General features: G+C 38.1%; 1 protein-coding gene across 1 annotated transcript in view; it reads left to right on the top strand.

Annotated features, from left to right (window-relative positions):
- LOC121512451 (CUB and sushi domain-containing protein 1-like) overlaps window positions 1–26,395 on the top strand; it is an 821,118-nt gene that overhangs the window by 726,707 nt on the left and 68,016 nt on the right. The window contains exons 49-55 of the mRNA XM_041791732.1: window positions 4,166–4,282; window positions 4,979–5,050; window positions 7,199–7,345; window positions 16,644–16,832; window positions 18,823–19,008; window positions 19,734–19,931; window positions 21,158–21,331. Coding sequence (XP_041647666.1) covers window positions 4,166–4,282; window positions 4,979–5,050; window positions 7,199–7,345; window positions 16,644–16,832; window positions 18,823–19,008; window positions 19,734–19,931; window positions 21,158–21,331 — 1,083 coding nt within the window. The remainder of the gene's footprint in view (window positions 1–4,165; window positions 4,283–4,978; window positions 5,051–7,198; window positions 7,346–16,643; window positions 16,833–18,822; window positions 19,009–19,733; window positions 19,932–21,157; window positions 21,332–26,395) is intronic.

Raw genomic sequence — 26,395 nt, 5'->3', positions numbered from 1 at the left:
TAGCATCAGTTTCATGACAAAATTAACAACAGAAATTAATTTTAAAAATTGGGACTGTCAATTTCCTGTTAGAATGATGGCTACAACATTAAAGAAACATCTTGTTTTTGTTTTCTTTAATTCACTGTAGTTCAGTAGTTATTAGATATATTTTCTAATGGTATGGCAGCCAATTATACGTTTAAAAATAGACATCTCGGGAAGGAATCACTTTATTAGCTCCATAGTGAGAAGTGCAGACTAGCTGCTGGTTCTTTTGCCACCTCAGTGCTGATTTAAATTTCTCTTTAGTGGATTCTTTTTACTTCCTTCTGCAGCTGAGTTTTTAAAGAGTTACTTATCCTCATCACATGGGATGAACACTGTGTCCTTTCTATTATAAGGCAGAGGAAAAAGAAGCCAGCTGTCTTTTTACCAAGATGTGCAACCTGAGAGTTCCTTGCAACACTTTTATTCAGCTACTTTAAAAGAAACCCTGTTTCCTTTTAGCCATTCAGAGAGGGAGCCTGAGAGGCTACTTATAAGCACATCTTTAAGACAGTGAGCGTAAACATGTGACCTAAGATGTTCATCCATTGTGTTTTAGCCAATCATGACCACTTTTTACTGCAAAAAGGCTGTGATATTTATTGTAAAATCTGGAAATATTAGTACGTTGCACTGGTATACAAGACACAGTTTGTCTCCCACAGGGAAATAAAAGGTTTAAACTATTTTTCATTCTGTCTTGACAACACCTGGGGCACCTTCCCTGGTTGCTTATTGTCTTTAATTGAGGTGTCTGCTCAGATAAGCCTGGTCTGTGCCAAGATGTATCCCAGCATGTTCTGAGCAATGAAGGCCACTCTAAATACACAAGAATTGGAAATTCATTTTCAGTAGTGAAAGTTTGCATACGATGAGTGATGGCAGGGGCTAATCTTGTGCTACAAAGTGCTGTGCATGTCACAGCATTTTATACATGTATATTTGATGCATCAGCATATATTATTAGATTACAATAAGGCATTAAAAGTGCACCACAGACATACGAGTGTATGGCAACTGCATATGCTAGAAATACACACAAGGACAAAATTGTTCGTTTGCTTCCATTAAAGAAAGAAAGAAAAACCACAATGGTCACTAAAATAACTTGAATCTGAAAAAGCAGTAATATGGAAAAAAAAGAAAATACTGAAAATTAATGAATGAAAATCAGACAATGCTTTTTAATTGTGTTTCAACATAATCGTTTAAAAAAAAGAAGAAGAAGAAAAAGAAAAACAAGTAGAACTGGCCAGGACAAAACTGATTGTATACCCCTACAAAAATTTTGAAAATATTTGGCCATAGAGACATGTTAATTAGCATCACAGTTGTCCTCAAACTTGTAATCAGTCTGCTGATTTAAAGGGTAAAAAGTAGTCACTTTGTGTTTGGTATCATGGTGTGTACCACACTGAACATGGAGCACAGAAAGCTAAGGAGACAGTTGTCCCAGGAGATTAGAAAGAAAATTATAGACAAGCATGTTAAAGGTAACAGCTATAAGGCCATCTCCAGGCAGCTTGATGTTCCTGTGACTACAACTGCACATGTTATTCAGAGGTTTAAAGTCCTCTGGACTGTAGCTAACCTCTCTGGATATAGACGCAAGAGAAAATTTGATGATGATTGAAGAGACAGATAATATGAATGGTAACTAAAGATCCCAGAACAACTTCCAAAGAGATTAGAAGTGAACTCCAAGGTACATCAGTGTCAGAACGCACCATCTAGCGCTATTTTAGACAAAGTTGACTTAATGGAAGACGACAAAGAATGACTCCACTGTTGAAAGCAAATTATAAAAAAGCTAGACTGGAATTTGCCAGAATGCATATTTACAAGCCACAAAGCTTCTGGGAGAATGTGCTTTGGACAGATGAGACAGAACTGGAGATTTTTGGTAAGTCACATCAGCTCTATGTTCACGGATGCGATGAAGCATACAAAGAAAGATGACTGTAGCTACTGTGAAACATGGAGGAGGCTCTGTTATGTTCTGGAGTGAAATGTGCTCCCAGTGTCAGAAAGCTTGGTCTCAGTCACAGGTCACTGGTCTTCCAGCAGGATAATAAACCAAAAGTTAAAAACACCCATGAATGGCTAAGAACAAAACATTGGACTATTCTGAACCGGCCGTCTATGAGCCCTGATCTAAATCCTATTGAACATCTGTGAAAGGAGCTAAGCATGCAGTCTGGAGAAGTAACCCTTCAAACCTAAGAGAGCTGGAGCAGTTTGTTCATGAGGAGTGGGCCAAAATACCTGTAAACAGGTGCAGAAGTCTGACTTAGAGTTACAGTAATGGCTTGATTGCAATTTAAAGGTGCAGTATGTGGAAGTTGGCAGCATTTCGCCAAACAGAAATGGTGTAAATGAGATATAATGTTTATATATTTACATGAAGTATGTTAAAATAAGTGTACAATCATTCCCTTAAAACTTTGTTTTCTTTTTACAAAATTAGAAAAAAGCTTTTTAAATGTACGTTACTCACGCTCACGGAGGCTGACATAACGAACCGCCATGTTGTCTACAGCAACGTTTTGGGGACAGAAAGAGCGAAACACGATTTTTAAATACGAACCTGCCCACCGGTCCTGAAATCTACCTGGACAGCAGGCAGAGAAGAAGACTGACCTATAATCTATAAAAATAATGGTTACAAAAATGAATGAATAAACCCTCACCTTGTCCCTGCTGTCAATGATGTCCGGCTTACGATCCTTTTTGGTCTTCACAGGCTCTCGTCGCTTAGTGATGTGATGTTTTGGTAACAGATGGGCTCATTCTAAAATCTGAATGTTAAGATGTCGCTAAAATTCCAATTTCTACACATTGTACCTTTAAACGCAACATCTAATTTTCATTAGTTAATTTTCTGTAATATTTTATTTAATTTGGAAATGAAAGAAGAAAAAACTGGGTAACAGCTAGAAACTACTAATCTGTACCACAAACTAGTGCGTATCCACAAAGAAACACACTTAGCATATGCTTGGAACATGCTATTACACATTTATTAGTGGAACAGCAAGAGCTGGTATGTTTCACTTTTGTCAGATGAATCTACAAATCTGACAGACACTTTGATACAAGAGAAACATTTCTGAGATGATCTCAAGAGTGACAGGCTTCTCAATATGCTGTAAAAGCAAACAAGCATAAAAACAGTCCAGGTGAGATGCATTAGTGTTCATTCAGTCACTGCCATCATCCCTTTATCAGAAAACATTTATCTGCCTTCCATAACATTTCAACAGCTTACTCAAAGAGTCTGCTTTGGGGTACTCAGGCTTTCCTTGAGAGCCCAGGTTCTCAAAAACATCCGGTTCCATTACAGAGGTTTTTGAAAGAGTGCTTTCATTCTGAGTTATTGAGTTTAGCAAAACATGAGACTAAATTGCACAGCATTAGCTAATGCAAAACTGTCCAGATTTTGCATCACCATTTGACTGTCTCAATATCCTCTGGTCTGTCACATGTCTTTGTTTGACATGTCCCACTGTGGTCTCAATAGATCGTTGGGCAAGAACTGCATCTTCTTCCTGTAGAGTGCAGAGTCACCTAATGAGATTCACTGCAAATCAAACACACACACTGGAATATGTTTAAAGACTGTGGTTTAAATAACATGATCTTCCTTTTTGTTTTGGATTTATGTGCAAAGTCTGGTTGTCATCTTATCACTCCTATTTGCTCTGTTACTGCATTACAAAAAAATCTTCCTTTTCCATCTCACAATTAAAGCCCTCTACCTTTCAAGTAAAAAAAACGTATTTTTTGACAGGGCTGTCCAAGAAATATGCAAAAAAAAAGTTTCTCATTCTGCATATTTCCTCAAAAAAAAAAAAAAAAAAAATCCACAAAAATACCATTAGATTTAAGGCTTTTCCATCTTTGTGGCTTCACTAATAGAATAATATATTAACACATTTTTCTAAAACTTGAAAAACTTGAAAAATTATTTTCCAAGTTTTGGAAAATATTTTTACAGGAGGCAAAGGTTAGAACTGAAGTTTTCAGATAAACAACAATGAGAACTCTCAGAGACTCCATTCAAAGCTGCTAGAATGAGAGAAATATTCTAAATAAAATGTTGCCAATGTTTTCTGATTTCTTTGTTTCGCCCATCCAGCTCAATGCCCGGCCAATGAGGAGCGGACTTCATCGTCAGGGGTGATATTAAGCCCCGGTTTCCCTAGCAACTACCCAAACAGCCAAACATGCTCCTGGCTGCTCCACATGGTTCCAGGTAAAGTGTGCATCACAACTGTGTGATTGTCTAGCATTCAAGTACGCTGGAGGGTTGTTCATGAGGAAGCAAGATTGTAAAATAATCAAGTATGTACTGAAGTCCTAGCATATTCACTATGTTATACAGTTTGAAGGACTGTCTGTATGCACCATACATCAAATGAACAATGCACAGAATACAAGCTCATTCATATGATGTACAGCTTGTCAAATAGTCATACAAAACTGTCTGTGCTCATATAGATGCGCATTAAGCATGGATATGCCTGAAGTTGTACATGAACTCTTGTGCTCTATCATTTATGTCTTCATTAACCTGAGGACAAAAAATGCTGTAGCGCTGCTAACAGATGTATTTTTGTAACTTAGACCAGTGTTAATGTTGTTAACTGAAAGTATGACTAAAAATGTTTGTCAGCTACATTTTTTCCCATGAGGAAGATGAGATGCATTTAAAATAGCTGCCAAAGTTAAGTCTAAGTTGCATAGGAGTTTGCTAGAAGCATTTTGATGGAGTCAGTTCTCTCCTACACACTTGTCTGTGAATTAGCTGTGTCATTCGCTTTTCTCATTTGTGCATTAATTTAGGTTAAAGTTTGTGCATGTCTTCCCCATGCGTATGTGTGTTGTTTACACGGATCTACATTGTGCTGGTTTTTGAACATGGTTCCTAAATATTTCCTTTTTTTTTCAGGCTATACCATCAACATCTACGTAGAAATGTTCCACAGCGAGAAACAGTTTGATGAACTGGAAATTTTTGATGGTATACAGCTTTTCCTCTCTGATTCTGCTCCACCTAGACACATACACACACACACACACACACACACTCTCTCACATGCAGCTTTAATTTGTGTTTGCTTATGAGAAGTAGCTCAACAGTTAATAAGATGCACAACACTTAATTCTCATTCATGGTGCCGCGAAATTTCCCCCCCTGGAGGTCTGAGGATGTTGTGTAACAGTGAATTAGGGAGTGTGCAGATTAGGTTGTGTGTGTGATAGTGTATATATGTGTGTGGTCTTAACTTTATTTTCCTTCATTAATCAATATTTTACACAAAGAACTTTATATATTTTAACAATGTTTTGTTATCATTTTTGCAAGAATCATATATCGTCCCTTAAGTAATGAGATGTTTTCACAGTGGCAACAGCTTAGTTTGTAAAACAGGGGATGTCATAACAAACCAACATAATAAATGAAATGTTTGATTGCTATTGGAATCCACAAGCAGGGATAAGCATATATACTTCTTTAATATATGCATCCCACACGGATCTGGCAGTTTGTATTCATGTTGCCTTGTCCTAAAGAAACTCGAGATGCCTTTTATGTTGCCGACAGCAATTGCATCACTGAGGAGGCGGTTGTGACTGGAGCATGTGTTTTTTTTTTTTTTTCTTTCCCCGAATTGCTTTAGCTTTGTTGACAGGCATGAAATGTCAATAAATGTCAGAAAAGTAGTTGATTACGGCTGGAACTTTTAAAAGAAGAGTTCTTGGGAAACAATGCCTTGAATTAGCAGGTTCTTTGTTGCAGTGGTGATCTCTCTAAAGCAGACTTTAAGTACTGAGAGCAGCAACCACTGCTTGGTCTAAATCAGTGCTTCTCAACCTTGGGGTCAGGACCCCCTTGGGGGTCGCAAGAGACTGAGAGGGGGTTACCAGATGCCTAAACAAACTGAGAAAATTTTTAGATAGCACTGTTGCCACACCAATTTACCAAATGTTAACCCTTTTTCATCACTTTTGAACACCAATTTTGCCAATTTTAGCACGTTTTTGCCACTTCTAAACTAATTTTTGCCTGTGACTACCTATTGTTGCCTCTTTTGACCCATTATTTCCTCTATTAACCCCTTTCTACACCCCTTTTTTCCCATTTTAACCACAGTTAACCAATTTTTTGCCAGTTTATATAAATTTTCATCCCATTCCACCCAATTTTTTGCACTCTAAAGCCATTTCAGCCACTTTTTAATCCCCTTTTAGCTTTTTGTTCCCATTTTGCAACTTTAACCCATTCATGGTTATTTTTGCCACTTTTATCTAATTTTTGCCACTTTTACCCATTCATGTTCTTTAAAAATCCAATTTCATCACCTTTTCACTTTTTTTTTTTTTTGCCATTATTAACCAGTTTTAGTAATTTTTAACCCATTTAAATTATGTTTTTAACAAAAGTTGTTTGTTTATTTTTCATCTAAAGCAGGCTAAATGAAAAGGCAAAGATATTTGTTTCTTTGATAAGAGTGGTTATTATTCAGGTCAAATATAAAATATAGTTTTCACAGCTTAACTTCACAATGGACCATGGTTTTACTGACCTCCGTGGTCCCCCACTTTGGCTGGGTCCCAGAAACCTCCCCTTTATCTCTCCTTATGGGCAGCCTTGTCTACACATGACTATTCTTAACTGTGCAAGGCTGTCTCCAACCATCTTCAGGTACAGCGGTGGTCCTGGTCTCTGGCACCATTATTTTGGGGGTCATGGGCTAAAAAGGTTGAGAACCACTAGTCTAAACGACACTCATTAGTACAGGTGAAGAGTCTTAAAACAAAGTACCTAAATCAGAACACATGCACATGTGATTTCGTGTAACTTGATGATGCTGTCACCATTATAGCTTACTGCAGTAACAATAAAACACATTCTGACTACAACTGACTATTCATTATTGTCTCAGGTTTAGGTCATTTTTTTCTGGGAGATGGTTTGATTCAGCTTTTCTATTTACTCTTACACTTGTAGAAAATCCTGTTTATAAATGGGCTCTCTTTTCCAACAACTCTGAAGGATCACTTAATGAAACTGATTATGTTCTGTTAAAATGAGCATAAATAAGAATTGATGTGGTGTATATTTTCCAAAGAGCAGTTCTGAAGTGTCCTTTCTGCATTGTTGTAGGATCCTCTGGACAAAGCCCTTTGCTTGTGGCGTTAAGTGGTAACCACTCATCTCAGCTGAACTTCACATCAAAAACAAACCAGCTCTACCTACGATGGTCCACGGATCATGCAACCAACAAGAGAGGATTCAAGATACGATACTCAGGTAATCCAATATTCTTCTACTATTATTATTTAATGTTAATAACCCTTTTTGACAATGGACAGTCTTTCCCAAACTTTAGTGTGCTTCAGCCTAATTTTAAACCAGAAAATCCTCTGGGGTCCACCAAAAACCATACAACAATAACATGAGACTAAAAGCATTGCCCTGCAGATTTTTATCTCATAAACAGGGACATTCAGTGCAACACTTGGCTTTCAGAGACATGGACATAACTTGAAAAGTGTTTGTGGGTTCACAAAGAACAGTTTATGAGCCCCTGCCATGAATTTTGTTATGCATTTGCATTTGCAAAGTTAAAGTCCCTGTAAAGTAAAATCCAGAATTTGTGTCTTGATATGCTAGTGCTTACTTTCCTTTTTCAAACATTGCAAGACCAACCAGTAAAACGTTGTTTTAAAAATGAGATATCTTAAATTAAAAAAGCTATTTCAACTTAATCTATCTGAGTTAATAGAAACATTTTTAGTTTTAAGTAAACATCACTGAATAATTTGAAATAAGTTTTTGTCATTGTACTCAGTTTTGCAGTTTTTTTGCAGAATCCTTTGGTAGTTAAACACTTTTGCTCCATGAGTGAAGTTACTGACTCAGTTGGAGAAGTCCCACCTGTAGGGAGAAACTTAAACATTAAAGGGAAGATGCGTTCTGTGGAAGTGTCCTTCCTGGATCAAATCCACCTTTTAGTCTTTCACTGTAGGACTGAACAGATAACAGTCGTTAAAAAAAAGAGTTTTGTTAAGTTCAATAACAAAACAGCTATTTCAGCTTTATCTTTCTGTGTTAATAGAACACATTTTTAGTTTTGATTAAATATTACTCAGTCACTTTAAGTATTTCTTGTAACTGTATTCAAATTATTTGGCAATCATCCCTAATCTGTAGAGCTTTTCCAGAATGCCTGTGGGCATTCAAAACTTTAACACTATGGGCTCTATTTTCGTAGACCAGGCGCAGGTGCGGTGCACCTGCCCTGCGTCGCGCCTATGCCGTGCCAACGGGGTGTGTCCAGGGCATTTTGCAATTTTCGTGCATGGTGCAGTCCGGCGCAGCGCGGCGCACCCATGCCTCCGTCCCTCCCACCGGCGCAAGCGGCGAAGAGGGAGGAGAGAAGGCGTGAGTTGGTTTAACACAGCCGAGTGTAATCTTCACCAATCAAATGAATGCCTCTCCTCGCCTTTAAATGCGCTGCGGGCAAGGCGCAGTGCCAATTTCACCTCACCACCACCATGGACGAAGACAGCAGCAGCAGCAGCTCCAGGCGGCCAAACTTCTCCCAGGAGGAAACTGATGTGCTGGTCCGGGAGGTCCAAGCTCACAGTACCAGAATATATGTTAATGCTAACAGACCTCCACGGGCTGATGATGCAAAACTGCCTGGGAGGAAGTTACTAATATTGTCAATCAAGTTTGCCCAGATATTCTGAGAACCGCTGCCCAATGTAAAAAACGGTTCAATGATGTTGGAGAAGGGCCAAAAAAAGGCTGTCAGAGCAAAGAAGGCACACAGTGGCCACCAGGCTGTGCATCAGAGGCCAAGATGCACATCACTGTGTGGACCACCTCTCAGGACAGATGTAATCTGTTCCTGTGTCATGAATAGGAGTACAAAATGAAGTGACAATTACATTAAACACAGCAGCAGGCTAATCCAGGCATCATGCTTGTGATCCACCTGCATTCCTGCTCTGTCATCGCCAAATAGGAGAACCTTTGGTGATATATTCTCTCCCGGTATCTCCTCCTCATCCTCCTTGCAATAATGTACTCCATCTTTTTAGATCACGTTAAGAATAAAGATTAAAACAGAAATATGGGCAATCACAGGTAAATCCTTAAGACAGCGACTGATTTGCATTTATTCAGCGAGCGTCTCTCTCTTTTTTCTTTTCTTTTGAATTTCATGAGATGAGAGAAGACGAATATATACTCCGTAAAAATGGTATACTGAACATGATGGTAAAGGACATTCCTGGTTCAGTGGGCACCTTTCAGTTATTGTCTCTTAAGTAGTCCTACGTTGAGTGGCATGGATTTAAGTATTTAATAGAAATAAGGGAAATTACAGTGGATGAATGACATGTAGCTTTACAAAAACTACTTACACATGTTGTTTTGAGTTGAATTTAAACTGAATCTATAAGAGTAGGAATGTTTCCACAGTCTAGTTAAACTTAAAAGAAAACGTTAAGTTAACCCAACTTAAATGTACTAGTAAAATAGAGTTGATTTGACTAAAATGGCTAAGCCCCTGCTTCTAAACAGATACAATTTTCAGTAACAACATTTTAATGCAATCAGCGACCTCTATTTTTTTTTAGTTTTATTCACTCATCAAAATTTTCACACAGTTTCAACAAAAATTTGGAGTATTTTCCACTTGTTATTTTTATAGTGCACTGAGAAGTATCACTTTTTTTTTTCTGCAGCTCAAAAGGCCTGTGATGATCAGACTTGTTTTATGCTTTGGTTTACCCTCCTTGATTCTGAACAGTCAGAGATACAGGAGGAACAATGTACAAGCATTCTGTCATAACTGCATGTATTTAAGAGCATAAAGACTTCACAGCCAGTCTTTGCCATAACAAATAAGATAATGAAACTCAATAGCGGCAATTATCCCAACAAATATTAGAAATATTTCCAGACATCTTTTAGCGTCTAACAGGAGTCACGTCTACCGTGCATAATAACTTATATTGAATGATCTTTTATCTGAAAAGCTGTAATAAATGTATGCCATATCCCCATACGGAGGCCCACTGTGAGGAGAACAGAAAGTTCAGAAAGTTTTAGTCTTTGCAAGAACAATCTTCAACTTATGTTGGCTGTACTAATTTGTGTCTATCATTATGAATAGTCTTACCATTATCCACCTTATCATTAAAACGTATTACTGCATCGTAGCCTGATGCATGATGGTATCTGATCATTAAGAAAACCTTTTAAATGAAAACCTTTTTCAATACATCAGCCTAATTAAGAGACAAAAAAAATTTAGTCAATCCAATCTGTTAATTTGACAATTTGTTTAAAAGTGAAAGTATAACCTGTGCAGGCTCCTGCCAGCTCTGAGCTGTTCTAGCCATTAGCTTTGTTCAATTTCAGGCTGATGTGTTTTTCAGCTGCCCCCCTAATCACAGGTTTTAACTTTTGAAGAATTTGTCAAAGATGACCACCAATCTCAGTCAGAGAAAATACAATTTGCCGTGACACTGATCCTGTTTGGGCTTGAGATGAGTGAGTCACAAGGTCAGTCTCCTGGCTCCCTATGGTGGAAAAAAAAACATGATATATTTTAGTTTGTGGTTTATATCAGCACAGTGGTCTGAGGTAACAGTATTGTCTTCTCCCTGAGGTGCTGTAATGCTTTGACAAAGGCAGAAATTCATAGTGGAGATTTTTCACTTACTATACACTCCCCATGCACTTTTAATGTGCTGGTGTGTCCCTGACGTGATTAACAAAGCACATCATACCCATTATACTGTATGTTTTGTATCTGCTCTGAATCAACAGCTTAAAACATACACAAGGCTAGAAAAAAGGGAGGGTATTATTTCTATGAAGGCCCTCACATGTATAATGTATGTCTGTGATTTTCTGCTGTAACTAGTATTACTGTATTTTCTTAGCATCTCTGAACAGTGCCCGTGTGTCCCCTAGCTATGAGGTGGCCTTGCTGAACTGTCTTGTTTCGTGTCATGATCATAAATCTATTGGCCTTTGTTTAAAAACGGTACCCTCATATGCTTTGTGGTAAATCACTCAGCGATTGTCTTTGTTCCTTTTAGCTGCTGTCATTGACTGTTGGAGAGATTTGATAAAGAGAAAGCAATTAGTAGGAATATGTATTGACAGACATCAGCGCTAAAAGTACTTGTATTGCCTTATGAATGAGTACCTGCTAATTATATCATTCATATTGTTCATAAAGATCATCAAGCAAGGTCCAGCAGGTGACCCATTATGTTTTCTGTGCTGTGCTTGTACTGCTCATCAGTTCTTCCAATCCCATTTCTGAATGAATGTACACAGATATCAGAGTAAGATAACCAAGGGCTAATGGCTGTGCCTGAACTGTAAAATGTAAAGATCAGAATGAGACAGAAGACTGTATTCGACCATTACTGTCAGACATAAATTTATTATGCTAACAGTAACATATGACTCCATAGAGGTATCTGTTCACTGGTTCGCCATGACACTCACTTATCAAAACATTTCAAATCAGCACTCAGTTCTGCTGCTCTTTCCTCATATATCTTTTCCACCTTTATAGGCCAAGGTCAACTTTAGGCTGAGTCAACTTTTATACATTCTAACAGGCTTCAGGTGTGATTTCTATATTGCCAGCACCTGTTACTGCCACAGATGAGTTTAAATGAGCATCACATGCTTGAAATAAAATGATTTACCCACAGTTTTAAAAGGATGCCAATAATTTTGTATGGCCCATTTTTTGAGTTTTGTGTAAAATGATGTCAATTTTGTCTTTTTTCCTCAGATTTTTTGTGTTGCCCCAATGCACATAAAGGTAATAACCACATGTATACAGAAAACAATTGTAATTGCAACAATTTCTGGGAGAAATGGTATTTTTTCTGGAAAAATTCCAGGGGTGCCAATACTTTCGTCCATGACTGTAATTGAAACGATTGTGGTACAAAAAAAATCCCCCCTGTACAGTGAAAGGACATGAAGACAGAAGCTAATGAGACATGTTTGTTTTTTTGAACCAGACTGTAAACCAGTTTATTTCTTGTGTAAAAACAGCTTTTTAACATGAGGTCAGACGGGACTTCCGGTGTTCCTGTTCCAGCCTCAAGTGGACACTCAATTTTTTACACTTCGCATTGGCTTCATTTTTCAGGACCAGAGGCTGCCGATTGGTTGTAACACACTGTGGTGTTGTTTGTCACAATGTTTTTTTCCCCTTTACAATGTTATTTTAATGAGAAAAATCTTAAGAGGTCAGAACTAGATACAAAACTTTAATTGCATTGACAAGTGGACAAATAACATAACTTAATGCACCTTAACACAAAATGAGCTAGGAACATGAACAGGAATGTCTTTAGGAACATCTTTAGGCCTGTAACAACATAAAGAACCAAATAGGCCTAATGATAATAGCCTACTCAACGGGGCTACACACATGAACAACCTTTACAGTGATTCACACTGCCATAGTTTAAAAAGTGAACTGCTTATATGACCTTTGAGTAATGTTCCTTAAGAGTTACTGTAGCTGCCTAAAGCAGTTATTGTTGCTGTAAACCAGCTTGCTGTGAAAATAAAGCCACAATTGGGGCTGTGACAGTACCTTTCTGTGCTGTGCGCTGCTGTCACAGTGAACCCTCACTGGCTACATTGTGCAAAGCAGTCAAAATATTGCACTTTAATATTGTCCAGCTTTTTTGTGTGTGTGTGTGTGTTGCTAGCTATGTCTCCCAAAATGTCATGCACTTTAGAGAACTGACAAAGCATTTCCTTGATGGCAAGCTTCTGGTTTTTGATCAGTGGAAGTTTATAGCTTTAGCCTCTAGCAGTGCACTGTGCAGTGGTGTCATACCTCCAGATATCTCTAATGAAACTTGTAGCTTTAAAATCCATTAACCCTGCTAATGAATGTTCTTATACATTCTAATAGAAGACAAGCAGAGCACTCTCTGAAAGAAAATGTATTTTGATGTTATATATACCAAAGATTTATCAGTTTCAAACTATCCCTGGAAAGTTTTCCCTTCTTTGCAATTCACATGCCTAAGAGAAGCGCTTTGTGTAATTGCAATTCCATGGGGAGCAATATGCCCCATTGTTTCAGAATACCACCTCCAAAGTATTTGTTTTATTACAATATTTAGGTATTTTTGCAAATTATCAAATTTAAAAAAAAGAGCTTAACAAATTTATTAGACCACCTGCCATATTTGTCTCAAAGACCATCCAGCATCATGAAGTGCTTTAATGCGAACTCTTTCATTTTCAGTGAGCCCTCCATGTTTTACCATTTTGAACAGGAATGAGAAATTTCAAACTGAATTCACCCACCCGATATTCGATATGCCAATATTTTGAAACAAATTTTGGCCAATATCGATACCAATACTGCTACCGATATTTAATTGCATTTTTTCCACTGTTTAAAACACCGATTCTATCATGGACTTCAATTTTTTTAAAATATTGGTAGTCTTTTTTTTGTGCAAACTGACAAACATTTGATTTTTGATTTGATTTGATTCAGAACTGAAGGATATATTGTTTGTTTGTTTTTTTAAATACTGGCATACATTAATGACAAACTTACAATAATGTCTTTGGGTTACATGTGTATTACATGCTTACATGTATTTTTAACAGTACAGCCTAAGTCATCTGCATTTTTGAGGGCAATAAGCAGCAGCAAAATAACCTGCTTACACTGAGCTCCACAGTGCAAAAAAGAAATAGCTTATGAATTTAGACTGATTCTCCTTATTACTCAGCCAGTTTGCAGGATGGCTCCCTGAGATACTCCTGACAAAGTGCTTTAAATAACAACAACAACAAAAGATTCTTAAATGCAAAAAAATCTAGCTATAGTTCAGAGCTTAATTCTAAATTTCTGAGACTCAAGATGAACAGAAATAAAACTTCAACTAAAGTAGTTCTCCTGATTCTGCCTAAACAGCACAAACTAACTAAGCGACCAAGTTTAATGGGCATTTCACTGTAAACAGTTCTGTAACAACACAGTGACACAAAAAAATCCAATGCTGGAGACACCTTCGAATATGCACGGGAGATGGCACACAGAAGTCCATCATTGCTTTTGCCATGTTTCACGCATGTGACGTAGGACGACATGCACGTTCTTTTTATCTCTATTTTCAATTTCCCAAACATGTTATCAAAAGCGGCTGCAACTGCAGCTGCTGAGTGAGCACTCCTGTGAGTGTTTGAGTAACAGGCTTATTAAGAGTAAAATCCTCATTTATCCACGGAGGCAGTGAGGCTAAACGTGCTAACAGGACGGACACTTGATGTCCATATATCCATGGTGAAGCTAATATGTTTAGCTTTAACGAGGAGCTTCTCTACATGACTGGAAACTTAGTTTTGCAGTTCAGGTAAGGCTATAAGCACCTGCTAGGTATAACGTAGCGGGGCTTTAAATGCACCATAAGCCGGTATATTCCACCACGCTGAAAGGCTGACTATCAAGAGCTATAAATTCAATGATTTTCCTGTTCAGCTCCTTACCTTTGGGTGGTCACTGCTGTATTTTTTAGCTTTGTTGAGTGACTGAAATAGAGGCTGCTGCCGAGTTTTCCCTGGCACGAAGTTTTCTTTATAGTCCTTGTAGTCATCAGGTTGGCATTTTTTTAGATGCAAAATTAAACTGGTGGTGTTAAAGGCATGTTGCCAAGCTCCTCCATGCATCTGATGTACTTTAAAAGCAATGCAAACAGCTACTTTGCTGTCATGGTCCCACTCCTCAGACTTCTCCCACACAGCTGACATGTTGTTTATTGGTGTTGGCGCAGGTCTGGCGTCATCGCGTGCGCTTAATTATGACGTCACATTATCGGCCATACACATTGGCATAAGTTTTACTATCGGCCGATACAATAATTAACTTTTTAAGCTATTATCAGCCAATACTACTATAATACTATAATACTATACTACCGATAATATTGTGCATCCCTACTACCAAATACTCATTCAGCAAAAAAACATTATTTATATTCAGTGGTGTGCTGGACAGTCTAGTACTTTCTGTCACCAAGTTTGTAATGAACTTTAGGAAAAACTCAGAAAAGTTTGCAGAAATGCAGACTCACAGGAAGTGCTTGATTTGTTGTTGAAACGTCCACATCAGAGCCTTTAAGTGTCTAATGATTTGTCTGGGGAACAGCACTAAGCACTCAGAAGCACATACTGAGAACACACCACAAAGTCTGTGAATCTGGGATTGTTGAGACTGGGACTTAACCACAATGTTGTGACTGCCAGAGAGAGCTGTAGATGTAGATGCCCAGCCTGATGCTTGATTCGTTGGCTCAATAAATTGTTCAAATGGCATACAGTCTATCATTATATCATCCATGCTATCTAAATGTTTTGATTTACTTCTTAATGGTCTGAAATGGCCATAGAAGAAGCACAGAAACACACTTGTGTGTGTCCTAAGTATACAGTCCTTGTCTCTGTGTTGTCTATTATCCTTCAGCAGCTCATTGCTAACTGTCTTACAGCATTTTCCTCTACAGTTCATAGCACAGGACATATGATTTCACATCTGAAGAAAGGAACAGCTTCAGCTCTTATCTGATCCTCTATCTCTAGTGCCGTCTACTCAATCTGCTATGTCCTTGTGCGCAGGAAGAACATTCACGACATATTTATCTGCAGTGCTTTTTTATACTTCTCTCTGCACAACATGCCAACATCTGTTTATTTTAGACTAATGTAAGTTATTTTCCAGTGCTTTGTGGAGACGGCCAGGAAGTTATTTCAATCCCTGGAAGGCCCAAAAACATTTTATAGCAAGACAATTTTAGAGGTGCAGCTAGAGAGAAATGGTTTTTGTGTAACCAAAAGAGAGGACATATGATTTACCGGACTGAGTAAGACACGAGGTACCATTTGAAGAGAGAGATTTTATAGTTCAAAATTGAAATTGCACAGTGGTTATTTTGTCCTAATTGAATTTGGAAAGTCATTGCACCAATGTTAAGCCAAACAGAAGAGAAGCCAAAACCACGAGGAGCAATGACCACATCGGACAGGAAGGGAGAGCCAGGTGGCCCACTTTGGTGTGGTCTGCTGGATGTTTGGATTGTTCTGGCAGTTATGCTTTTCTGCTCATTCCTAGGAAGACAATACACTTTATAAATAAGAGTGGGTTTTTGAATAGATAAAAGCTCTACTTGCAAACAATTTAAGAGTATTCTCCTTGTGTTTAGAACTTTGTTCAATGTTTTTTGAGATAGTTTGCTGAATTAATTCCCTGGTATTCCAAAACAGCTAGATGATAGTTTCTGTGTCCTAAGTCCAAAGTGCTTTGTAATATGAGCTTTAGAGCTGTAGTGTATCCAGGTTGATCTTTTTCTGATAAAAGGGGAAAAATTCATGAAGCTAATCGCCATTTGTCTCACCTGCTAATTACTGTCAGCATAAAAATGAGCTCAATTACACTGATAATTGTTCGAGTTTCCTTTGATCTAAGAACATGAAGAAACACCTGTTACTTCATTTTTCTTATTTTGTCCCTTTGTTTTCTCTACAGCTGCCTACTGTAGTATCAATGATCCTCCGGTCAATGGGGGCGTGGTCAACCGAACCAAACTCCGTCCAGGTAGCAGACTACAGTTCTACTGTAACCGTGGTTACCGCTTGGTAGGTTCAAGCAATGCCACCTGCAGGCTCCACCCTAATGGGCTATACCAGTGGGATACACCACCACCTTTCTGTCAAGGTAAGTTCACCGACACAGTCTTTGTACTGTTCACATCTCAGAGTGAAATGTGCTGCAGGTTATAAGAGCTACAGCTTTGAGAATGGCAGATTATTACTGACGTGCAACAACACATGTACCATACCATCTAATGTATGAGACACTCTTGATACCATTTTATCTAGACAGGTGGCTGTTGTCTATATAGGACTGTTGGAAATATATCAGCATAGGCTATTTTATTATGCTGTAACCCGTCCAAAGTTTAATCACAGTCGCAAACAAGCCACCACCATAATACCATACATACATACCTGCTGCAGGAAGCCTATAAATTGGCCCCCATTCATCGTGTATTGCAAGTGCCCACTTAACAATGTGCCCTGGAAAAAAATATATAGGTGGTGCTTTTTAACAGTTTTTTTTTTTACCCCCTTACCGGGCCACAGTCCTGCATTAAAATAAAAACTGTTTATATAAAGCTTGTTGAGTGCTGAACAGTCCTTAAAGACAAAGACTGACCTGAGGAGGTGGACATCACAGCTCAATGCAGGCTGTAACTCTCCATTCTACACAACTACCAATGCTACCATAGGCTGAGAGCTTAATAACGAGATGGTATAAGAACGAAACACACAGCTGCACACAAACTGCATGTTGTTGTTGACTTTACTGAATGCAATTGAAATCGTTATACAGGAAAGTTTAAACCTTTCTTTCCCTCTTGGAGAGTCGCCCAAAATATATTAGTGCATTATTTATTGAGAATTTTATGGTACATCTTCTTCAATAATTAAAACTTACGATGTTAATTCTGGTGGTGCAGCTTGGGGTGGCATGGTGGGGGAGCCTGGTGTTTTACTCCTTGATGGCTTGGCCCAAGCCCACTCCTCATCAGTATCGATGCATTGTGTTGGTATTTTGTTCCCAAAAATCACCATTTGTCTATAATAGATAATCACCATATTGCCATAAGTTAGCATTATTATTATTTTCTTTTTATCCTCTCGTATCTCTTTCTCCACACTTCTTCTCACACTAGCTTCACCTTTATTCCACACAGGAACTGAATCAATTGCATAATGTAAAACAACATTTCTCCCCAAAAGTTATGTACCCAGTCATGCTCAGAATCGACAAACTAAATATTGTCTTTAATCCTATTATTCTCTTGTGTATTGTTTTTGTATTGTCTATCTTTAATGGTATCCTAAATGTTGTGGTGTTGTTGGTTTGTGATTATGTCAGATATTTTTTTCACTAATGAAAACAAAAAATAAAACATGTTCAACAACTCTCATATAGACTGTCATCTGGACACTGGCAAAGACATAATCATGATAAATCACCTTTGTGTGGTGATAGTGCCTTATGTCATTACTTTATTTTGTTTATTTGCAGATTGTGTGTACTACACTGCAGATTGGAGTCTCTGTTTATACTGACTGACAGATGAATAGATACAAGTTTAATAGACATTGAAGATGATTTATATTCCTGTTTTAGACTTTTATGCTTCTCAAAACTACTCCCTACAGTAAAAGAAAAAAAAAAGGAAACAAAAACACCTGCAATATTTATGAGTCAAAGCAAAGAAGATAAAACTCAGCACAGAATAACAAGTAAAAAAACAATCAGTCAACAATATTTTACCTGGTTTCACTGATCTGGCTGTCCCTTATTTGTCCCTACCTATTTGTATCAGTTTATATGAACACTTTAGGTACAGTAGTTCAGTGTCACTGTTAGTGTACACCTCTGTCTATGCAATACTGAATGTTATGGCCATGTTTGGCCAAAAGCTCCCCTTACTGTTGTAAAGGATTTTAATGTGCATTCTCGGTAATTATTTTTGTTGTGTTAGCCATCCACTTGTGATCATATCTCCCAGGACCCATGTTACTTCAAGGTGTTCACAGGCTTTTGTGATTAAGAAAAATGGGGAAAGCATTAAAAACTTGAAGTATAAAAATTATTTGCTGACATATTTTCTCTCTTTGTGATCTGGCAGCCATCTCATGTGGGATCCCCCAGTCTCCAGGCAATGGCAGCTTCCATGCTAACCAGTACACTGTTGGTAGCCAGGTGACCTACCACTGTAACGAAGGTTACCACCTTGACCCTGGTGTTACAATGACAGCTGTGTGTTTGGAAGATGGCGGCTGGAGTAATGCAGCCTCACCACCAAGATGTCTGCGTAAGTTTTTCAAATGTTGATTAAGGAGCAGCTAAGAGTTTAAGCTGAGGCTGACTCTGGCAGAAATTATTTATTATTTATTATTATTTAGTTCAGTCTGATAAAATAGGCTCTCAGTTTCAGTGAAAAACTCATTTAATGGATCTTACAATTTTAATGATGTGAAATTTAAGTTTAAATTTTCATGCTCAATAATGACATTTTTTGTAGCATTATAAAGATTTTAAATGTGGGGAATTTATTGTTACTTAATTTGCTGAAACAGTTATTATATGTGGAAGGCAATTAAATATTAGAGGGTTTTTCTACACAAGGGTAAGATACAAAAACTTGTTTTAATAGACTAATAAAATAATTCTTAAGAAACCATGAAGAATTAATAAAGGGTTTTTATTACTCCAGAGCCTCTCAGAATATGTCTAACCTTGTACCGGTCAAATGGCTGGAAGTAGTAGTTTGGATATATTGTTAAATTAAAATGAAACATCGTTATCATCTGTTTTGTTTTGTTTTTTTTTACTATGTGGTGCATACGTCAAACTGGTCTTTGAACTAGTTAGTGTTTAAAAGAGAGACAAACCAAGACAAAGCTCATCAAGAGAGGAATTTTTATCTTAATATGAAACATTCTGAAGTGAATTTTGATGCCTTTTCCTAAACAACAAAACAGACAAGACCATTAGAAAGAAGAACAATTATTTTTGTACTATTTTCTGTAATTCCAGCTATCCACTGCCCCAGCGTTGAGGGCACCCTATCAGATCACATGACATACCGCCTGCTCTCGGGCCGATTGGGAGAGTTTGGATCCATGGTGATGCTGGAGTGCACTACAGGGTACTATCTGGGGGTGGGGCATCGGACTCTGCACTGCCTTTCCAATGGGACCTGGGAGGGGTCGGATGATCCGGCTACATGCAAGAGTAAGTATTAACACATCATTACAAGTGTTCTATTTATGTAGCTCAAAATAACTGGAGCGCTTCCCCTCTGAAGAAGTTAATAAAACTCTATATTATGTTTGGAGTGCATGTTCTCCTCCCTCAGCTCTCAGGATGACATAGAACTTTATTTATGAGTCCACACAGACACACAGCCAGACCAAGGATTTCATTATGAGAGATTCTCTTTTAGCTGCGTTTGGTCAAATATTTTTATACTACACAGGTCCTTTTCAACTTATTCTATGTGGGTAGATACTGAATTATCACTTCTCATGGATGATGGCAAACCACTGAGACCAGTGGATCTAAAAGAAGTCACAAACTCATAGGCTACACATGGAGACACACCTGCAAGATCAGGAAACAGATTCATGTGAAAAGCCATTTTGGTTAAAGAGCTTCTACATATTGATGCGTTAACCATTGCAGAAACATAAAAATGATTTTGGTAATTACCAATGCTGTTAATTTAGGGCAGCTGTGGCATAAACCTTTCTTTGGGTGGTGGTCTAATAGATTTGTTAAGCACTGTATATTTGTAGTTATTATTATTATTATTGTGTTCAAACAGTGTTACTCTGCAATGTGCATGTGCTTCTTCTAACATACATGAAAGTCTTTACAGAAACTTTGAAAACATCTCAGTCTACTTCAGGGTTTCTTAATGTTGAATTATTTAACAAATACCAATGAAACAAATGAAGCCTTTACTCTTGAATAGTTTCATAAATAAATTGAATCAAAATAAATCAGTGCATTTGTTAGTAGAGGCTTTCAAACTGCTTTGTTTTATTTTCAATTCATTTTTCTTGATATTATTTTGTATATGATATGCAGTTTCAGTTGACTGCCTACACTGCAGTAGCTCTGTGGGATTTGGCAATGTAATAGAAGCATTCAGGTTGGCTGTTTTACACCGTCTCCAAGGATATTAAGGAAAAAATATATGAGATCCTCTCGACTACATTTAACTCAGCCAGGAATAGTATCACAAAACTTAATTTATAGTGTTTAAATTTGGGATGGCTGTCCACAAAGACTTCGAAACATATCCTTATTTTATTTGAGATTAGTGCAAACAAAGGAAAACCAGCAGAACTAGTTTCCACAGAATGTTGTGTCATAACAAATGTACAAGCGTTGTTGTTCTGGGGCATGATTTTATGTCTTTTTTTTGTTTTTTTTTTGTTTTGTTTATTATTTAGTCATTTCCTGTGGTGAGCTCCCTTCTCCACCTTTTGGGACCAAACTGGGCACACTGACAACTTTTGGAGCAACTGCAATATTTATGTGTAACCATGGTTACACGCTGGTGGGATCACATGTCAGAGAGTGTGGCGCTAACGGGCTGTGGAGTGGTGCAGAGACCAGGTGTCTAGGTAAGTTTACAAGTGATTGTCTACTACATGCTGTTAAGTTAAGAAGACTTTGGTGTTAATATGAAAAAATGTTATTTGAAATTACATTAAACAAGTTAAATGCACAGAAACATTAAAAAACAAACGTGGAATGTAATAAGCTTTAATTGAGTAAATGGTCTCTTGAAATTATTAGTCAATATACGTACTTTTATCCACCTTTCTGTATTTACAAGTCACAGGACATAACATATGGTGTCACATGACCAGTTCACTCTGAGACAATATGACGCGGTACTTGTGGACAGACGAGAAAAGCTTTTCTTAACATCCTCCTTACACCCTTATACGTGGCTTTTGCCATACATACAAACTTTGCCTTCGTCTTTTGTTCTAAATTATCAAGGCAACCGCTGTAGATGTAATCATAACCCTACCAACACGCAACAGGTTTTGAACATCCAGCTTCCTTGCAGCAGAGTCTTGCGAGATGAGATTTTACGAGAATTGTGAGGCTCATGCCCAAAACTCCCTTCACTGTAAACACATTCAAAGCGCAATTTTACTTAGTTGAAATTTAAGAAATATTGCTTTTATTTTGCGAAAACCTGTAATGGAAACCCAGCTAATGATGGTAGCAATGTGTGAAGAATTAAGAATAAAAGCTATAGTGATGGCAAACAGAACATAATATTAGCATAGCAGCTAATATGACTATTTTTAATAGATATATCAGTAAAGTTGAATTGCTCTTACATAGTAATAAAATAATAATAACAATAATAACAACAATATAATTGCTGATCAGTGCAAATTGAATAATATAATAACAACAGCAGGTCATCCGTACCAAAGGTCTGGATGAGGTTAGAGGGCTATGGAGCTCCCATGAAGACAAAGGTATGTTGACAGAACTAGAACATAAAGACTGAAGACTGAAGTGAAGAGCAACTGTGCTTGGGCTGTAAGAAGCCCATTGAGAGATATTATATGTTTTTTTCTTGTAACTATCAGGTTCAGTTGTATCTCTAGGTTCCACCACACTACACCACCATTCATATCAGTCTTTCTTTTGAATTTGTACAACATTTTTTAAACAAATTCCAGTAGGATTAGTATCAAATTTATTACTCTTTAGCCCCTGTATTTTAACATTCAGACCTCTGCATGTACCCCAGTGTAATGCTAATGGAAAGGCTAGTAGGTACAAACTACTTAAAGGCATTTGATGTGAAGAAAAACACCTATGAATCATCTGCTCTATCCAGTAATATCACATTTTCTTGCCCAGCATGTGCAGTTAGGGCTGAGCTATGTGTAGGACCAGTGTCAAGGACTTTTTAGAAAACATTAATATTTAACCTAAATGTGTGAACATATCAATTTTACACCAAAGCTTTATTAATACATGAGGTTTGTGTCTCGGTAAGGTCTGAAGAAATTAGACTAGATCTAAGTAAGATAAACTGTGCACGTAAATCAGTTACTCGAATGATGTACTACTGAGATATTTTATTACTTAATACATTAGGGGCTTGATTTAGACCCTCACTGACCAGAGATGATTAATCTTGATTTCACATGCACACTCTACTGCAGGGAACCAGCTGTGGGGTTACATGCCTGGCTGAGAAACCTTTTGCAGGATGCACATTTATATGTGATGAACTTATAAATCAAAGGCATGCCCACCTTCACAAAATGATCCTGAGATTCTGTTGCTAGGAGGAAAAGGCAGAAAATACTAAAAGTTGATGAAAGATGGATTCATAAAAATGTTTAAACACAGCTACAGAAAAGGATGACAAATTCAATGCAGCATATTTAGAGTCTGTAAAGCTGAGGCCAGACCAAATGTATTTTGTCTGTTAGGATGGTCACTACTAACACAGAACTATACATTTGTGTTGTGACTTTACTTAAAGATATGACAACCTACACAGTGATAAACGATCAGTTGTTGCAACTGGCAGGATGATACTGGAAGAAAGGCACATCTCTGTTTTTTATGTTATAGAAGTCCCTTTATAACACATCATAGAGGCAGGGATGTTGTTTCTTCTGTCTTATTGTACAATCTCACTGCACCAATTTCATCACTTTTTTTTTCACTTTGCCATTTGATTTGTTTACATCGCAGAGCACTCTGCACTCTTATTTGTCAACGGAACAAATCATAGAAGGCAGGACTAAAATCAAACATGCTAGACTTTATGTCAAGGGGTCTTGAGGTGTCTTAGTCATATTTTTTAATTGTCGTTTACAATGATGCACAACACCTGATAAAAGGACAGATTTATGGGGCCTGTTGGGTTGGGCTACAAGTAGGCTAAAAATGTTAAGTCTGACCTCAGCTTAAGTATGCTGCACTGAAATTGTCATCCCAGACTTCATCATGCTTTAGGGTTAGATGTTTGCGCATCAGTGTTAAAGGGCAAAAATAATAGGACTTTTTTCAGAAATAATGTTATTACAATTTAGTAGGGCTGTTGTCAAACAAAGAAAAACTTGGTCGACCAAAATCGCACCCAGGCACCAACTAATCGATTGGTCGTTCAGGTAAAAAACAAAACAAACAAACAAAAAAAAAGAAAAATACATTTTAAAAATCACTTTGTTGGGGACCTGTTTAATCCATACAGGTTCTTCAGTGCACCTGCTTGGTACTCTAAATGATCCTTAAATGAACATAACAAGCCTTTTGAAGCATTAATATATCTTTTAGGCTCATCAAGTCTTACTAAGAATATAATTAATTGGGAGAGGATCAGTGCACACCTGCCTTTGATCTCCATGATCCTGGCGCAGTATCTCTTTAAACTCATACAGCCTTCAAAATAACCTCAGATCATCGTTTTTCATTCATTTATAACACTAACTGATAACAGGATCACTTGATCCAGCCCACGCCGTGTCATTTATGAGCATAAAGCATACAGCATGCAGCGTTTATTTACGGAGGTGAGAGGAAAAAAGTTTGCTCGTCGGGACTTAATGACCAGCAGTCATTGCCTTTTATGTCCTCTGCTTTCTGCCTGTCTGTAAGAGAAGCTAACACTTCAGGAGTTGATGCAGTGAGGGAGGGCAGAGCAGAGACACTCAAGAGCGCCACTTCAATACAAACAGCCTGCAACTTTGTGATGAGTTGATGTGTTGTTTCTGAACGTTAGTGCTGTAAAAAATCAGAAAATATCCCACTCTCTAGCTTTGTGTGCTTCTCTACCTGTAATTCCTAGAGCTTCATTGCTCCTCGTCCCCTGCAGAACATCTCTCTATCAGCCAGCTGCACACTGGGGGAGGGGGGCGGGCGACTCACCTACCAGAGGGATCTTGGTCGGACAAAAGCTTTTCGACCAAACAATCGACCAATTGCATTGAAGCTGTCAGCCCTACAATTTAGATTTTTAAAGTTAATAAAAAAATAATAATAATTCAATGCTTTTTTAGACTCATGAGATCATTTTTCCCCAAAAAAACTTGCTATTTACAAAATCGGACTCCCATGTGTATTTGAAATGAATTAAACAACCAAAAGTGTGTCTTTTAAAGCGAAACATAAATTTAACAGCCCTTTCATTCAGCATTGTGAAGACACTGAGATCTATGTGTGATTAAAATTTTGATTTAGACCATTAGAAAGTTGTTCACCTCTTTCTTGGCTTGGTTTAATGTGGGCGGGGCAAATATAGGAGCCCATGACATCACCAGTCTTGATGGGGAATTACCCGCCCCCCAACCCCGAATTTCCATATACAGTGTGTGCGCCGCGGCGTGCCGCGGAACACCGGTGAATCGAACTGCGGAGCACTTTGCTCCCTCTCTTGTCTATCAGAGCATTTCCATAGCCGGCGCTCCAGACTGGCAGCGGCGCGTGCCTGGAGCACCACTCCGCTGCGCTTCGTTTCAAATACGCTGCAGTTCTATTTTGGCGCTGGCCACTGCCAAACCTCGTAAATTCACCATCGTTCAGAAAGCACCAACCATGGAAGTCACAAGAGTAGAACATCCGGTTCTTTCAAAATAAAACACAATGCGCGGACTCTCAATCACAAATCATTACTTTATCAACATTACGTCTCATCCTGCAGCGAGAGCAAAGGGTCATCGAGAGGTCAGTGGGTCACAGAGCTACAGTGGCACCTTTGACGTGGAACAGTTAAGTTTTGGGGATATTTAGCCAAAGAATTTTGCATAAAACCACAGATCCTTTAAGCAAACATGAACCTTTTGACTTCTTAATGCCCTCACTCAATTGAGGAAGCAATAATACCATGGACTTATACCAGAAAGGATGATAAATTAACCCCAAAAGGTAAAACAGTCCGCTGTTGACATGCTATTCCTGCTTGAACTCGCAGTTCTCCCGTAAACTCTTCCTGATGATCAGGGCTGCACAGCGCGGCGCTTTAGACTCGCTTCCAGTGGGCGAGGTCGCTCGCCTTTCAGTCGGAGCAAACCCGCAGCGCTTCGGTGAGCGGCGCGCACTCTGTATATGGAAATTCGGGGTAAGGCTACAACTATTCAAAATCACAGAGCAGTTCATACCAGTACAGTTTGTTGTTAGCTGATGTCCCTGCCTTCGTTGAAAGTTAAAAGCCAGCTACATGCTGTGTTTATGTTAACTGTGAGGTAAATTTCTCAAATCTATCAGCCATGGTGGCCCACAGGTCATTGAAAGTATTACAACAGAGAGATTTGTGCCAGAATTTAATCTATAATCAGAAGCAATCATTTTTAGACGGGATCATATTTCTCCTGAGAGGGCTTGGCTTCAGCTCATTCAACAGACACACCCACATCATCCTAGAGCAGATTATACAGCCTCATTTCTCATGATTTTGAAGCTTAATTTCATAAACTTAGAGATGTTTTTCATGACTGAAATTTGGCTTGGTGGTTCACAACACAGTGGCCTGTCATACAACAAACCTAGAATAAAGATTTTGTCATTTCTTTCCAGGGACTTTGAACTCCAACATAGTATTAACAATCAGAATGAAAACATTAAATATCTTTACATTACACCACCAGCAGCAGTCTGAACAGTTGCTACAAGGCAGGATGGATCCATGCTTTCATGACGTT

The sequence above is a fragment of the Cheilinus undulatus genome, linkage group 1, assembly GCF_018320785.1.
Source record: "Cheilinus undulatus linkage group 1, ASM1832078v1, whole genome shotgun sequence".
Lineage (NCBI taxonomy): Eukaryota > Metazoa > Chordata > Actinopteri > Labriformes > Labridae > Cheilinus > Cheilinus undulatus.
Note: the sequence above shows the minus strand (reverse complement) of the source record. Positions and strands in the feature narration are given on the sequence as shown.